Source organism: Leucoraja erinacea, chromosome 4, assembly GCF_028641065.1.
Source record: "Leucoraja erinacea ecotype New England chromosome 4, Leri_hhj_1, whole genome shotgun sequence".
Taxonomy (NCBI): domain Eukaryota; kingdom Metazoa; phylum Chordata; class Chondrichthyes; order Rajiformes; family Rajidae; genus Leucoraja; species Leucoraja erinaceus.
In genome coordinates, this window is record NC_073380.1 from 61,123,163 (window position 1) to 61,137,722 (window position 14,560).

Consider the following 14,560-nt stretch of genomic DNA (forward strand, 5'->3'; position numbering starts at 1 on the left):
CACTGTCGAAGTAGAAAATACGTCATTTACTTTACAGTTTATTTCTAACTCGGATTTCGTTTAACTTGATTTTGTTGGTGAGTGACACAAGGATCAACCCGATTTATCAATAAAAGTACAAAGAGCGAAAAAGCTGGAACAACTGAAGGCGTTGTATTCCATTGAGTTTCAAAGAACATTCTTTCTGTTTAATTACACACTAATAAACTAAATCACAAAGTGACAAGATCCCGTCTAAGGCTATAAAGTCCGAGAAATTTTAAAATCACATTTATTCTTGCATCTTCAGTCATTTATAAAGGACAACAATACACTCCTTCATACACTCTCTGTGAGGAACTTGTCTATTGGGTCCCTTTTAAAATATTTTCCCTCTCACCATACATTTATACCCTGTAGTTTGAGTTCCCTTGAATGCATTTCGTTGTCTCTGTACTGTACACTGACAATTAAAATTGAATCTGAATCCTAACCTATGGGAAAAACTGTGACCATTCACCTCATAAGGCCTAGACAGCGTGGATGCAGAGAGGATATTTTCAGTAATGGGAGAGTTGAGGATCAGAGGACACAACTTCAGAAAAAAAGGGCAGATAACAAGGAATTTCTTTAGCCGGTGGAATTCGTTGCCACAAACAGCTATGGAGGCAAGTAATTGGGTATTTTTTAAGCTGAGTGATTAGTAAGAGCGGGGAGAACGCAGGAGAATGGGGTTGAAGTTCACATGCCTGCTGCTGTGTTGGTCTTTCCCATGATTTTAAACGAATAGACAATAGGTGCAGGAGTAGAACATTCGGCCCTTCGAGCCAGCACCACCATTCAATGTGATCATGGCTGATCATCCCCAATCAGTACCCCGTTCCTGCCTTCTCCCCATATCCCCTGACTTCAAGGAAACCCAGAGGAAAATGAACTCTTAAGAGTTTACTGATGCCACCACTGTAGTGGGCTGGATATCAAATAATGATGAGACGGAGTGCAGGAAGGAGATTGAGAACCTCGCACCAAGACAACAACCGTTCCCTCAATGTCAGTAAGGCAAATAAGATTGTGATTAATTTTAGGATGTGAAGCAGTACCCACCTACATTAATTGCACCGAAGTAACGTTGGTCGAAAGCTTCAAGTTCTTATGAATAAATATCACCAGCAATTTGTCCAGGACCAATCACATCGAAGCAATGGCCAAGATAGCCTTTACCTCCTTAGAAGGCTTTGGAAGTTCAGCATGTCCTCAACAACCCTCACCAACTATTACAGTGCCATCAAAAGTATTTTATCAGGATACATCACAGAATGATTTGGGAACGGGGGGAGGTGGAGGCGTGAACAGCAAACCACTGGGCCAAAGATAGACACAAAATGCTATAGTAACTCAGCGGGCCAGGCAGCATCTCTGGAGAGAAGGGATGAGTAACGTTTTGGGTCGAGACTCTTCTTCAGACTGAGAGTCAGGGGAGAGGGAGACTGCCAGGCCCATGGAGTTACACCAGCATTTTGTGTCTATCTACTATGTTTACATATTCTGTATGCTGCGTCAGAATTTCATTGTTCTATCTGGGACATATGAGTATAAAACACTCTTGACTTGACCCCTTTTCCTTGTTGGCTGAGGGGGACTGTGTGTATGCTGACAACGAGGCATACAAACAGTAACATTAGTCAGGAGGACAATGAAACTAGTGGGAGAACTAGGGTGGGGGAGGGATGGAGATAGAGGGAAAGCAAGTGTTACTTGAAGATAGAGAAAGCCATATTCATACCACTGGGTTGTAAGGTGCCAAAGCGAAGTATGAGGTGCTGTTCCTCCTCAGTTTCACTGTCCGGATTAATTTTACTGCTTGTAAAATTGTCGTCATGTTCCCTTCAGCCAACAATGATCCATTCTACATTTCCCTGAGCAGCGTCTGCTTTGATCTGTCGTTTTCGCACCTTACCCTTTCATATCTATAGTCTCCCCTTCCCTGACTCTCAGTCTAAAGCAAAGATACTAGAGGAGATATAATCTTTGGTCTGAAGAAGGGCCTGGACTCGGAAACGTCACCCATTCCTTCTCTCCAGAGATGCTGCCAGTCCCGCTGAGTTTACTCCAGCATTTCGTGTCTATAATCGGAGAACTAGGGAGGGACGGTGGATGAGGGTAGTCTAGGGACGGAGAGAGGGAAAGTAAGGGTTACTGGAGTTTAAGAAGGAACTGCAGATGCTGGAGAATCGAAGGTACACAAAAAAGCTGGAGAAACTCAGCGGGTGCAGCAGCATCTATGGAGCGAAGGAAATAGGCAACGTTTCGGGCCTGGGTCTGAAGAAGGGTTTCGGCCCGAAACGTTGCCTATTTCCTTCGCTCCATAGATGCTGCTGCACCCGCTGAGTTTCTCCAGCATTTTTGTGTACCTAAGGCTTACTGGAGGATGGTTGGGTTGGAGCGGCCATGATCACGCAGGATGGGCCTGGAGGGCCCGGAGCAACAGATGGGAGGGCGGGCGGGCGTGAGCGAGCGAGCTGGCGGGAACGAGCGAGCGAGCGAGCGGGCGCCTGCCCTGTCGCGCAGCCGGGTTTGAATCTTCCACAAGGAGCGGTGGCCGCGAGTGTAAGCAGTCGGCGGTTAATGCGCCTCCGCTTTCCCACTTGGCGCCCCGCTACAAGCGAGCAGGAAGCAAACACCCCCACCCCACCGTTACAAGCCTTCTTGTACTCGGGGGAGTTGCCGGCGCTTCTCCGGGCAGGGCAGGCCGAGTGCCGGGCCCGGCGCTGTTGTCCATGTTGCTAGGGCTACTCGGCTTCATCCGACCGCGTAGAGACTCGTCCGGCCATCTTCGCCCTCCTTGACAACTGTCCAGGGCACGTTAGTGTAGTTCTACTTTTCTGGCCATTATTCAGCGTCTGCTTACAACTGAATTTCTTTCATGTCTAATTTAGTGGTAAGCTCGCGTTTGCAATCTGCGGATCAGTTTCAGTAGAGATGAGGTCTGTTTACCAAAGTTGCTTGACGACGAGTGCATCATACCGTGCAGTAAGTTCTGGAGAAGTAATTTACTATTTTAAGTCTTGTTTATATAAATATATTGGCTTTTTACATTGTGTTCTGTTAATGTTACCGACTGCTTGGAAGTTGGCAGGAGAAAATTGGTAGTATGAAGTATAATGAAATTTGATTAACCGAGTTAACGGAAATTGTAGCAAACAAAGAACTGCAGATGTGTAGGAAGGCACTGCAGATCATGCTGGTTTACACCGAAGATAGACACAAAGTGTTGGAGTAACTCAGCGGGATAGGCAGAATCTCTGGTTAGAAGGAACGGGTGACGTTTCGGGTCGCGACCCCTCTTCAGGTTTATACCAAACATAGACTCACAGTGCTGGAGTAACTCAGCAAGTCAGGCAGAATCTCTGGATAAAAATGATGGGTGACGTTTCGTGTTGGGACCCTTCTTTGGCCCTGCTCCTGACCCGAAACGTCACCCATCCTTTTTCTAAAGATGCTGCCTGGCTGCTGAGTTACTTACTCCAGCACATTGTGGCTATATTGGAAACTGTGATGTGAGAAGTGCACTGAAACTTGGTTTCCGAAGATGAGGATTAAAGAAGGAACTTAGCAGGTTACATTGTTGAAGAGTCAATAGGGTGATTTCACGAAAGGTCACTGGAGCGTAGATCCGCACCCACGTGACCGAAAATCTCAAGTGGAGGACATGCTATACATCCGGTACATGTTAGTGAATGGGAAAATTCACACTTTCCCACCCATTAAAAACATCGAAAACGGCCATTTACTGTGCCAGTCGGGGTGACCGTGAGGCATAGTTACCTAGATTTTCAGTCCAAAAAAAAGATAGAAACTAAGGTAAATTAAAGAGGGAGCTGAAGGTGCCAATCCAGCGGAAGTGAACAGCGGACATTTGCCGTGGAGATTTAAAGGTCCAAAATATCGGGAATTATCGCGTTTGCTCGCTGCATTTCATCAATAAAGATAAAAAAGTCAATAATGCCTTACTTTTGATGAAATGCAGCGAGCAAACGCGATAATTCCCGATATTTTGGATCTTTAAATCTCCACGGCAAATGTCCGATAAGCATTTCCGCTGGATTTGCACCTTCAGCTCCCTCTTGAATTTACCTTAGTTTCTATCTTTTTTTTGGACTGTAAATTTAGGTAGCTGTGCCTCACGGTCACCCCGACTGGCACAGTAAATTGCAGCTCAAAAACTGGCCGTTTTCGATGTTTTTAACGGGTGTGAAAGTGCGTGTTTTCCCATTCACTAACATGTACCGGATGTATAGCATGTCCTCCACTTGAGATTTTCGGTCACGTGGGTGCGGATCTACGCTCCAGTGACCTTTCGTGAAATCACCCTATAGTGTTTTATTGTTGAAACGAAGAAATGCAGATGCTGGTTAATACACAAATGTACTTTGAGTCTGAAGAAGGGTCTCAATCCAAAACATTACCTATCCATGTTCTCCATGAATCCTGCCTGACCTGCTGAGATACTCCAGCACTTTGTGTCCTTTAGTGTTTTATTCCATATGTTCCGAAACGTAACAATGGGATTCTTGTAGCAGCAGCATAATGGGTTTTTAAACACTCAATTGATAATATAATAAACAAAAAATAAGTTCAATCAATTAAAAAAAAAAAACAAAGCCCAAAGTCTTTTGTCTAATCAAGGCAGTTCAGAGTTTAGTTGGAGTTTGCAGTGTTCAATAGCCTGATGTTGTTATTCCTGAACCTGAGCGTTACAATTTTCAGACTCCAAAACCTTCCTGATGACAGGAGTGAAATAACAACGTGGCCAGGGTGATGTGGGTCCTTCATGACGTTGGCTGCCTTTTTGAGACAGTTTGAGTTGAGATGCAACCAGTCAATATAGTCTTATACCAGACAGCTGTAGAAGTCTCTGTTGATGTACCAAATTTCTTAAATCTATAAAGGAAGTAGAGGCATTGATGGGCTTGCTTTATGATTGTCTCCACATGTTAGTTCTAGGATAGATGTTCAGAGATATGTGTGCCCAGGAACTTGAAATTAGTGTCTCTTTCCACCACCGACTCGTCGATGAAGATGGGTTTGTAGATCCTAGGCCTTCTTCTTCTAAAGTCAATAATCAGTATCTTTGTTTTACTGATGTGGAGAATAAGTCTGTTGTTCTTGCACCAATCAATCAGACAATCAATCTCCCTCCTTTATTCTGACATCATTTTCTGCAATTCATCCATCAATGGTGGTGTCATCAGCGAATTTAACAATGGAGTTGGAACTAAGTCCAACTACACTGTCATTGGTATTGAATGAGTAGAACAGGGGGCTGAGCACATTGCCTTGAGGTGCTCCTGTGCTGATCAAGGTTATCAAGGAGGAAGTGTTGTTGCCAATTCATACTGATTGTATTTTTATGATGAAGAAGTCGATGATCCAGTTGTAAAGGGACGTACAGAGACCCAGTTCTCTGAACTTGGTAGCAGGTTTGGAGGGATGATGGTGTTGAAAGTTTTGCCCCCAGTGCTGTGATGAAATTAAAATGACCATACAAACAAAGAATGAAAATATAGATTTTATTTTTTTGCGACATTTGCTGTATCAACTTCCGTGTAATTTGATCATAGGAGCTGTACTCGCGCATGCTGATACTCGTGTATATCATTATGTAAATGAGGTCAGTGACTTTTGACCTGGAAATAAATAATTCTCACTTTTGATCCCAACATTAGTGTGTGTTGGGCCATCTTTCTCCGTCTAATATGTGCTCGTTTTACCTATATTGTAAGCAGACACATATCAAAACATGGTGGCAACGTTAAAACCAAAATTCATGGATCAAATGGATGCTATGGTGAATAGCGAAACGTTTTGAAAGGCTTTCAGGAATCAGTTTTTTCAATGCTCATCGACCGGACTCGCTGACTGATTTCGTCGGAGGTACATGCATGAGATGGTCTGTATGCAGGTCAGTGCGCACACAAGGCTAAGAGGCAGTGTGTAAATCAGTGCTGTAGAGGTCGAGGGTTGAAACGACGTGTTGTGTGAGACTGCTCGAAGATCGCGCTCGCTGTGTAGATCCAGGGACAGGAAAAAAAAGAATTGTTTTGTTTTGAAAATATTTGAAAATAATTATTAAGAGTGAAGGGTTACGCTGATATTTCAAAATGGCGCAGGCCAGTCCATCTTTCCATGTGGCTCTACCACCCAATCTAAAGCTTAAAGAGAACCAGGAGGAAGAGTGGGAAATATTTAATCAAATGTACAAAAATTATGCAGTGATAACAGAACTGGATAAGAAGGAGAAACAAGCAGTATTCCTGCATACTGTTGGACCGGAAGGACCGTGAATCTTCAATACCCTGACAATCGAAACGGTAGCAGATGAGATGGATGTGAATGTCATCATCGACAAGGTGTCTACCATCATCATAGGAGAGACAAATGAAACGTATGAACGATTCATTTTCGATAAACCGGACCAGAAACGAGGGGAAAGCATTGAATCGTATGTTGCAGAGCTGAAGGAGCTTGCTAAGACATGCAACTTCTGCGATTGCCTGAAAGAAAGCCTCATTCGAGATTGCATCGTCATTGATATTGCACACTAGTCAACTCTTCAGAAGAGGAATCTGACACTACAGGATGCTGTGGACATTTGTAGATCCTCGGAGATAACAGCGACAAGAATGCAGGTCATCGGTGAAGAGCCGACAATACACAAGGTGGAACGATTCCAACCGAGGGAAAAGATGGTTGATTTTCCTTCACAGAAGAAGAATCAGGGACTAGACACAAGCGCAGCAAGGAAGAATGCCCAGCGTGTGGGAAGGACTGAAACAGATGCGGACGACAAAACCACTTCGCCTGCTGCTGCAAGCAGAGGAAGGAGAGCACACAGAAACGGGGTCTGCACAAGGTCATAGAGACATTGACACAACGTCCATTTCCAACGCAGAATCTGTGAGTTGCATTGGGATCAATGCAACCGGAAACAATTCCTCTTCAGGTCTATTCTCTGAGATGCAGGTCGGCACAGAAGCCATCAAGTTTCAGATTGACTCTGGTGCCCGTGTTAATGTGATTCCCAAGGATCGTGTACCAACAATGAAAACATTGGATGAGAGAAAATTGCCTTAAAGATGTAAAACGGATCCAATCTGCTGGCGGAAGATAGGACGAAAGTCATACAAGATGAACAAGATGAACAACAAGTACCGTGTTCACTTCAAAGTGGTAGAGGAAGGCTGGCTCACACCACTCCTGAGCGTCAAAGCTGCAGACAGATGAAACTCATCTTGGTTCACTACGAGAATTTCAAGAGCCTGAATGCTTTTGGCAAGGCTGACTCATTACTCAAGAGCTACAAAGATGTCTTTGACGACGAAAGACCGGGGAGACTGCCTGGCAAGGTCAAGTTGGTATCTAGGACGGAGGATGTGACCCCATGACAGTGTCCTGCAAAGCCGGTACCTGTAGCCATGAATGGGAAGGTCAAGAATGGTTTCATGAAGCTGGTCGAGCAGGACATCTTGACTCGAGTCGAAGAACCAACTGAGTGGTATAGCAGGCTGGTTGTTATGGAGAAAAAAGACAGCACAGAGTTGAGGTTCTGCATAGATCCTAGACCACAACAAAGTCCTGAAAAGGGAGATCCACAGACTACCAGTCATAGAGGACGTACTCCCTGAGCTGTCCAAGGTGAAGATTTTCTCCAAATTCGATCTGAAGTCAGGATACCTCCACTGTGAACTAGATGAGTTGAGCAGTTTCCTAACAACCATGAACAACCCCTTTGGGAGATATTGCTTGAAGAGGTTACCATTTGGACAAAGTGCAGGGATCTTCCAGAAGAAGCTGCAACAAGCCCTAGAAGGATTAGAGGAAGTGGAATGTGTTGCAGATGACATCATCCTATTTGGAGTAGGGAACACCAGAGAAGATGCAGAAGGAATCACGATGCAAGACTGCAAGATCTTCTTCAGCGATGCAGGAACAAAGGCATCAAGCTGAACTGGAAGAAGTCATTCGTGAAAACTACTGTCACATTTCTAGACATGTAGTTACAGATCGTGGTCTGAAACTGGATCCGAAGAAGATCCAGGCTACCCTAGAGATGCCCAACCCAACTAATCCAACAGGAATCCAAAGATTACAAGGTAGTGTAAATACTTGGCAAGATTCCTGCCAATGTTGTCGGACACATTCGAGCCTTAGAGGAGATTGACCAACAAGGAAGCAGAGTGGGAATGGTCATCAGAACATGACACAGCAGTGTCAAAGATCAAGGAGCTGTTGACAACGGCACCTATCCTGGCGTCAGACACGTGCCGTCAGGGTAGGCACTGTCTCCCTGACTAAAATTATAAAATGATAATAACTAAATATAAATAGTAAAAGCATGGGAGAATTATGTCTATCTAAGAGATCGATCTCTTAGGTAGGAATAATTCTCGGGGCCTTTCATCCACAGCACTTGTAACCCTTGAAGGTCTGTGCATCTCACGTGCCGTCAGCGCTGCCTGAAGCCGTCAATTTCAAGCGGGGCTGAAGGCAGCTGAAATTCTGCCTTTGCAGCTCTGCACATGCGCATCAGCCTACTGCGCAGGCGCCGCGCTAGTTTCTTGGCGGGGTTTTGAAATATGGATTGGCATTATTTTAAGTGTATCTTAGGAAACAAAGAGAGAAGAATGGAGTTTGTGTACTGATAATGTGGTAAGTATATTTTGTGTTAATGTTTTTAAATACCGTATTTCCCACGGTGGGTGTACCTTTCACAGCGTTTGGGGAGTCTGGCCTGGGGTAAAGTTGCGGGGAGGGCACGAATGTTGTGAAGGAGGGGATCGGGATCATGCCACTTGCGACGCTCCTTGCATGGAGCCACCGCATTGAGGCCGGGGGTGGGGGGGAGCAGTTCTCATCAGAGGAGTTCGCCAAATTTGCCAAGAAATGTGAATTTGACCATAACACAATTACTCCAAGACATAGCCTAGGTAACGGAAAGGTAGAATTGGCAGTCAAGGCAGCAAAGCAAGCATTGAAAAAAACCCACTCGCTCTAAGACAGATGTCTACTTGGCAATACTGGAATTGTGCAAAACCCCCGTGCAAGGAGTGAACAGTAGTCCTGAACTAATACTACATGGAAGAAGAACAAGAACGACACTTCCAACTACATCAAACCTCCTCAATCCACATGGTGCTGAGTCAACGATCTACAACTAACATGCCAAGGATCTGCCAATCCTGGAAGAAGGTGATGTCGTAAGACTCAAACCTTATAAACTCGGAAATACCAGATGGCAGAGAGCAACAGTTCAGAAACGACTGGATGAGAGATCATACGTAGTCGACACAGTCAGGACTTCTAATCCAACTTAATCGAGTGGATCTGAAGAAAACCGGAGAACTACCCCGCACATAACTCCAGAGAAACTACCAGAAGCGGTGAAGTCCGAGAAACCTTTGCAACCTCAACTGACAGGAAAAACCAGCAGAACATGTATCACCAGAAAAAGATGCAACTCGTGAAACTCAGAACACAGAGAAAACTAAACAAAAACAAAGTGACACAAGAGAAGAAACTAGAAGTGATGCACAGAATGTACACACTGAAAAGAAAAATACTTCTGAAAGAAACACCATCACAAGGACTAGGCAGGAAGAGTCGTCAGACCGCCAGAAAGATACGGCGAGTATGTCAAGAAGTAAGGTGTTTTATAGACAATAGGTGCAGGAGTAGGCCATTTGGCTCTTCGATCCAGCACCGCCATTCAATGTGATCATGGCTGATCATCCCCAATCAGTACCCCGTTTCTGCCTTCTCCCCATATCCCCTGACACTGCTATTTTTAAGAACCCTATCTAGCTCACTCTTGAAAACATCCAGAGAACCTCACTCCACTGCCTCTGAGGCAGATAATTCCACAGACTCACCACTCTCTGTGAGAAAAAGTGTTTCCTCGTCTCCGTTCTAAATGGCTTACTCCTTATTCTTAAACTGTGGCCCCTGGTTCTGGACTCCACCAACATCGGGAACATGTTTCCTGCCTCTAGCTTATATGTTTCAATGAGATACCCTCTCATCCTTCTAAACTCCAGAGTGTACAAACCCAGCTGCTCCATTCTCTCAGCATATGACAGTCCCGCCATCCCGGGAATTAACCTTGTAAACCTACGCTGCACTCCCTCAATAGCAAGAATGTCCTTCCTCAAATTAGGGGACCAAAACTGCTCACAATATTCCAGGTGTGGTCTCACTAGGGCTCTGTACAACTGCAGAAGGATCTCTTTGCTTCTATATTGATTCCTCTTGTTATAAAGGCCAACATGCCATTCGCTTTCTTCACTGCCTGCTGTACATGCATGCTTACTTTCATAGACTGATGTACAAGGACCCCCAGATCCCGTTGTACTTCTCCTTTTCCCAACTTGACGCCATTTAGATTGTAATCTGCCTTCCTGTTTTTGCTACCAAAGTGGATAACCTCACATTTGTCCGCATTAAACTTCATCTGCCATGCATCTGCCCCCCCCCCCCCTCCCCCAAACCTGTCCAAGTCACCCTGCATTCTCATAGCATCCTTCTCACAGTTCACACTGTCACCCAGCTTTGTGTCATCTGCAAATTTGCTAATGTTACTTTGAATCCCTTCATCCAAATCATTGATGTATATTGTAAATAGTAGCGGTCCCAACACCGAGCCTTGCGGTACCCCACTTCACTGCCTGCCATTCAGAAAGGGGGACCCGTTAATCCCTACTCTTGTGATGTACCTACATGCTTATGCGAAGAAAGCCTGTGAACATTATTTTGTATTATTGAAATGTCACAAGTATGGTTAAAATTGTGACATAAGACAGAACAGTTTTATTCAGTTAAGTTAAACCATATTACTAGTGTGTATTATTATGAAAAGTGTTTAGGTTTGCTTTGTTTTGGATCTTTGGAAATGTAATCCCAAAATGTCAAAAAGGAAAGGATGTATCAATGTTCATGTAATTTGAGCATAGGAGCTGGTGCTTATTTTCAAGCTGTGGATGTCCTTGAAAAGGTGCCTTTTTTAAATAATTATAGTTTGTGTGATGAAGACCTTCCCACATGGATTTGGATTTGAAAAATACGAACCCAGCACGTCAGATTGATTTGTGACGAGGAATATGTGATGACATTCCCACGCTTCTGCGACATTGTTCTTTAACATTTATATTTTGTAGTGCATTTTGTGACATTTAGAACATTGCGAAGAAGTCCTGAACAGGCCACCACCGGCTGTAACAGAAACACATTCCCAAAGCCAGGATACCACTGCAAATTAAGTATGACAGACCAACAAAATCAGAATTAAAGACTGCAATCAAGCAACAGAAAACTGGCAAGGCTGCTGGCCCTGACAATATTCCACCTGAAGCTCTGAAAATAGATATTGACTATGGCTTCTTTGGGATAATTTGGGAAGAGGAAAAGACACTCACAGAATGGGCAGAGGGATAAATCGTGAAACTGCCATAAAAAGGTGATCTAAGAAAATGTGACAACTACCGAGGGATCACCCTACTTTCTGTACCCAGTAAAATTCTCAACCGGGTCATCCTCTACCGTCTTCAGGAAGCTGTAGACAAGAGGCTACGGGACCAGCATGCAGAATTCAGGAAGGATCACTCATGCACAGACCACATAGCAACATTACACATCATCATTGAGCAGCCTATTGAATGGAACACGTCCGGATACATCGACTTTGAGAAAGCGTTTGACAGCTTAGACAGGACAACACTATGGTGCCTAATGGACCACTATGGTATTCCCACCAAGATCATAAACTTAATCCAGAACACGTATGATGGAACCTCATGCAAAGTTATGCATGCGGGCCAGCTCTCTCAGAGCTTTAGTGTCAGGACGGGCGTTAAGCAGGGGTGTCTATTGTCACCATTCCTGTTCCTCCTGGCAATTGACTGGATCATGATGGAAACAACTGAAGGGAAAAGAAATGGAATTCAGTGGACAATGTGGGAGCAGCTAGATGATCTTGACTTTGCAGATGACATAGCTCTCTTTTCACACACACAGATACAAATGCAGGAGAAGATGGACAGACTTTCACAAGCTGCAACAAAACTTGGTCTTACACACAATACAGCAAAGGCACAGGTTATGGGGATCCACTCCAAAACCGACAACCCTATCCTTATGCACAGCACAGCACAGCTCTAGAGGAGGTAGAAATATTCACATACCAAGGCAGTGTTGTGGACATCACCGGAGGGGCAGAAGCAGACATAAAAAGTAGAATCAATAAAGCTAGGGTGGTGTTTAACATGCTCAGGAATATCTGGAGCTCAAAACACATCTTAACACCAAAATACACATCTTTAACTTGAAACAGGTGATGCTGAATGGATCAGAGACATGGAAAACAACAAAACACACTACAAACAGACTGCAAACATTCATTAACACCTGCCTTAGGAAAATACTTAACTTCTGGTGGAGAGACAAAGTAAGCAATGTGGACATGTGGAAAAGAACAAGCCAGGAGCCCATTGACACAAATTCGAAGGAAAATGGAGTTGGATTGGACACACCCTCAGGAAACCTGCCACAAACATCATCCGACAAGTCCTAAAATGGAACCCCCAAGGAAAAAGGAAAAGAGGTTGCCCCAGGAACAGCTGGAGAAGAGGTGTCCAGTCAGAAATGTCTGAGAGTGGGTTCAACTGGGGAGATCTCAAAAGAACTGCCAACAACCGAGAGAGGTGGAGGACATTTGTCAATGGCCTATGCTCCCTAGAGCAGCAAAGGGCTGAAGAAGAAGAAGTGCATTTTGTAGCTGATGTACAATGCAGTACATCAACATGGGAGGGAGGGAAATCTAAGGCAGAAATATGGTGCTAATCAAGCAGATTTTTTCTGGATGAAGTTGAGCTTGAGTGAGGTCGAAATTACATTCACCCAGGTGACTACAGAGTACTCAGTCACACTTCTGATATATACCTTTTAGATGATGAAATCACTTTATGGAATCAGAAGATGAGTGACACAGTGCAAAATGACCTGCTTGTAATTTCTGATATGTCATTATCATCGTGGTAGTTATATGTTGGTCCCATTAAGTTTTTGACCTCAAGTAATCTGCCACCCCCAATCCTCAAAGAGGCTATTATGCTGAAATAGAAAGTTTGTGAGGAACATTTTGCTTTAGATTATTCACACTTTCCCACTGACTCACCTGGAAGCTTGTCAAAGTTATCTTTCATAATCATAAAACCAAAATTGTAATTTACAAAATGTAAATGTTTTTTGTAGGTGCTTGGCTGACAATGGCAGATGAATTGGAAAAGTTTCTTAAGGAACAAAGGGACAAATTAGCACAAGATAAAATCGAGCTGGACCAAGATCCACCATATATGGAGATGAGAGTAAGTCAAGAAAATTTAACACCATTGGCTTTGTGGGCTGGAATTTTAGTTAACATCTAAATCTAAATGTAATTTTCTAAAGTAGAAATCCTTGTTTTGTTTCACACACATAAATGCATCAAATTCTGAAGGGATTTTTAAAGAAACTTCATATACTATGAAGACTAGAATGTTTAAATGCTGCTGAATAGCAAAGTCAATTAGAGCTTCTGAGCTTGGCTGATGATTGAGGGTAGATTAGTGAGTTTATCGCCCAGGCTTGAACCTTATAGCTTGGAAAGGAAAGTTTTACAAAGTAGGAGTGAGAGGGACAAGCAGGCAGCATTAATTGAAATAAGTTATAGGGGGATTGTTCAGTTCTCTGTATTATACTGAGAGGCTATTTTAGGGCTAAGCATTACTAATTATGCATGCTGTATGTAGATTTTATTCATTTTTGTGATTGCGACGCATTTTGATATAAGCAATTTGTTATAACTAATTATAACTTCATCTCCCCCCATTCCCCTCTCCCAGACAAAGTCTTCAAAACCATTTGGTAAGACTAATCAAGCAGCTCACTCATCTACCAATGCAAATAACCACCCAACCATGCAACCTATGAAAGACAATCTACAAACGGATAGATCTAAAGGTACGTTGAAAGCATCCAACAGATAGCAAATAGAAAAGTGGGTCAATTGTTCATGTTATGCCTCTGTGGAAAAAAATCAAGTGAATAATTATATACCATTGTATTAATTTTCAACAATAACATTGTTTGGCTTAACTTCACATTTGAATAGCAATTCTACTAATTTTATGTCACTGATTTTACAAAGTATCTTCAGTTGATATTTTTTTTCTTTACAATTTGTGTATTTTACATTCATTTTCTCTTTTTTTAAACTTGTTTATATTCATTTATTTTAGTTCAATTTCTCAAGTCAAAAGTTTTAAAGGTCTTTTATTGTCACATGTACCAATTAAGGTACAGTGATATGCAAATTACCATACAGCCATACGGGAAAAAAAAGCAACAAGACACACAACTACATAAAAGTTAACATAAACATCCACCACAGCGGATTCCCCGCACTCCTCACTATGATGGAAGACAAAGTCTAATCTTTTTCCTCATTATTCTCCCGCGGTCGGGGCGGTCGAACCATCTGTCGGGACGATCA

General features: G+C 43.3%; 1 protein-coding gene across 9 annotated transcripts in view; it reads left to right on the forward strand.

Annotated features, from left to right (window-relative positions):
• The first annotated feature begins 2,452 nt into the window (after positions 1-2,452).
• The window catches only part of LOC129696481 (centrosome and spindle pole-associated protein 1), a 96,809-nt gene continuing 84,701 nt past the window's right edge, over positions 2,453-14,560 (forward strand). For 6 of the 9 annotated variants that reach the window (XM_055634415.1, XM_055634418.1, XM_055634421.1 and 3 more), the window contains exons 1-3: positions 2,621-3,009; positions 13,282-13,394; positions 13,911-14,028. In XM_055634415.1, the coding sequence (XP_055490390.1) occupies positions 13,296-13,394; positions 13,911-14,028 (217 nt within the window). In that variant the 5' untranslated portion in view covers positions 2,621-3,009; positions 13,282-13,295. Of the gene's footprint in view, positions 2,587-2,620; positions 3,010-5,685; positions 5,942-13,281; positions 13,395-13,910; positions 14,029-14,560 lie in introns of those variants that run through there. The other 3 variants (XM_055634416.1, XM_055634417.1, XM_055634424.1) reach the window with 3 other exon arrangements.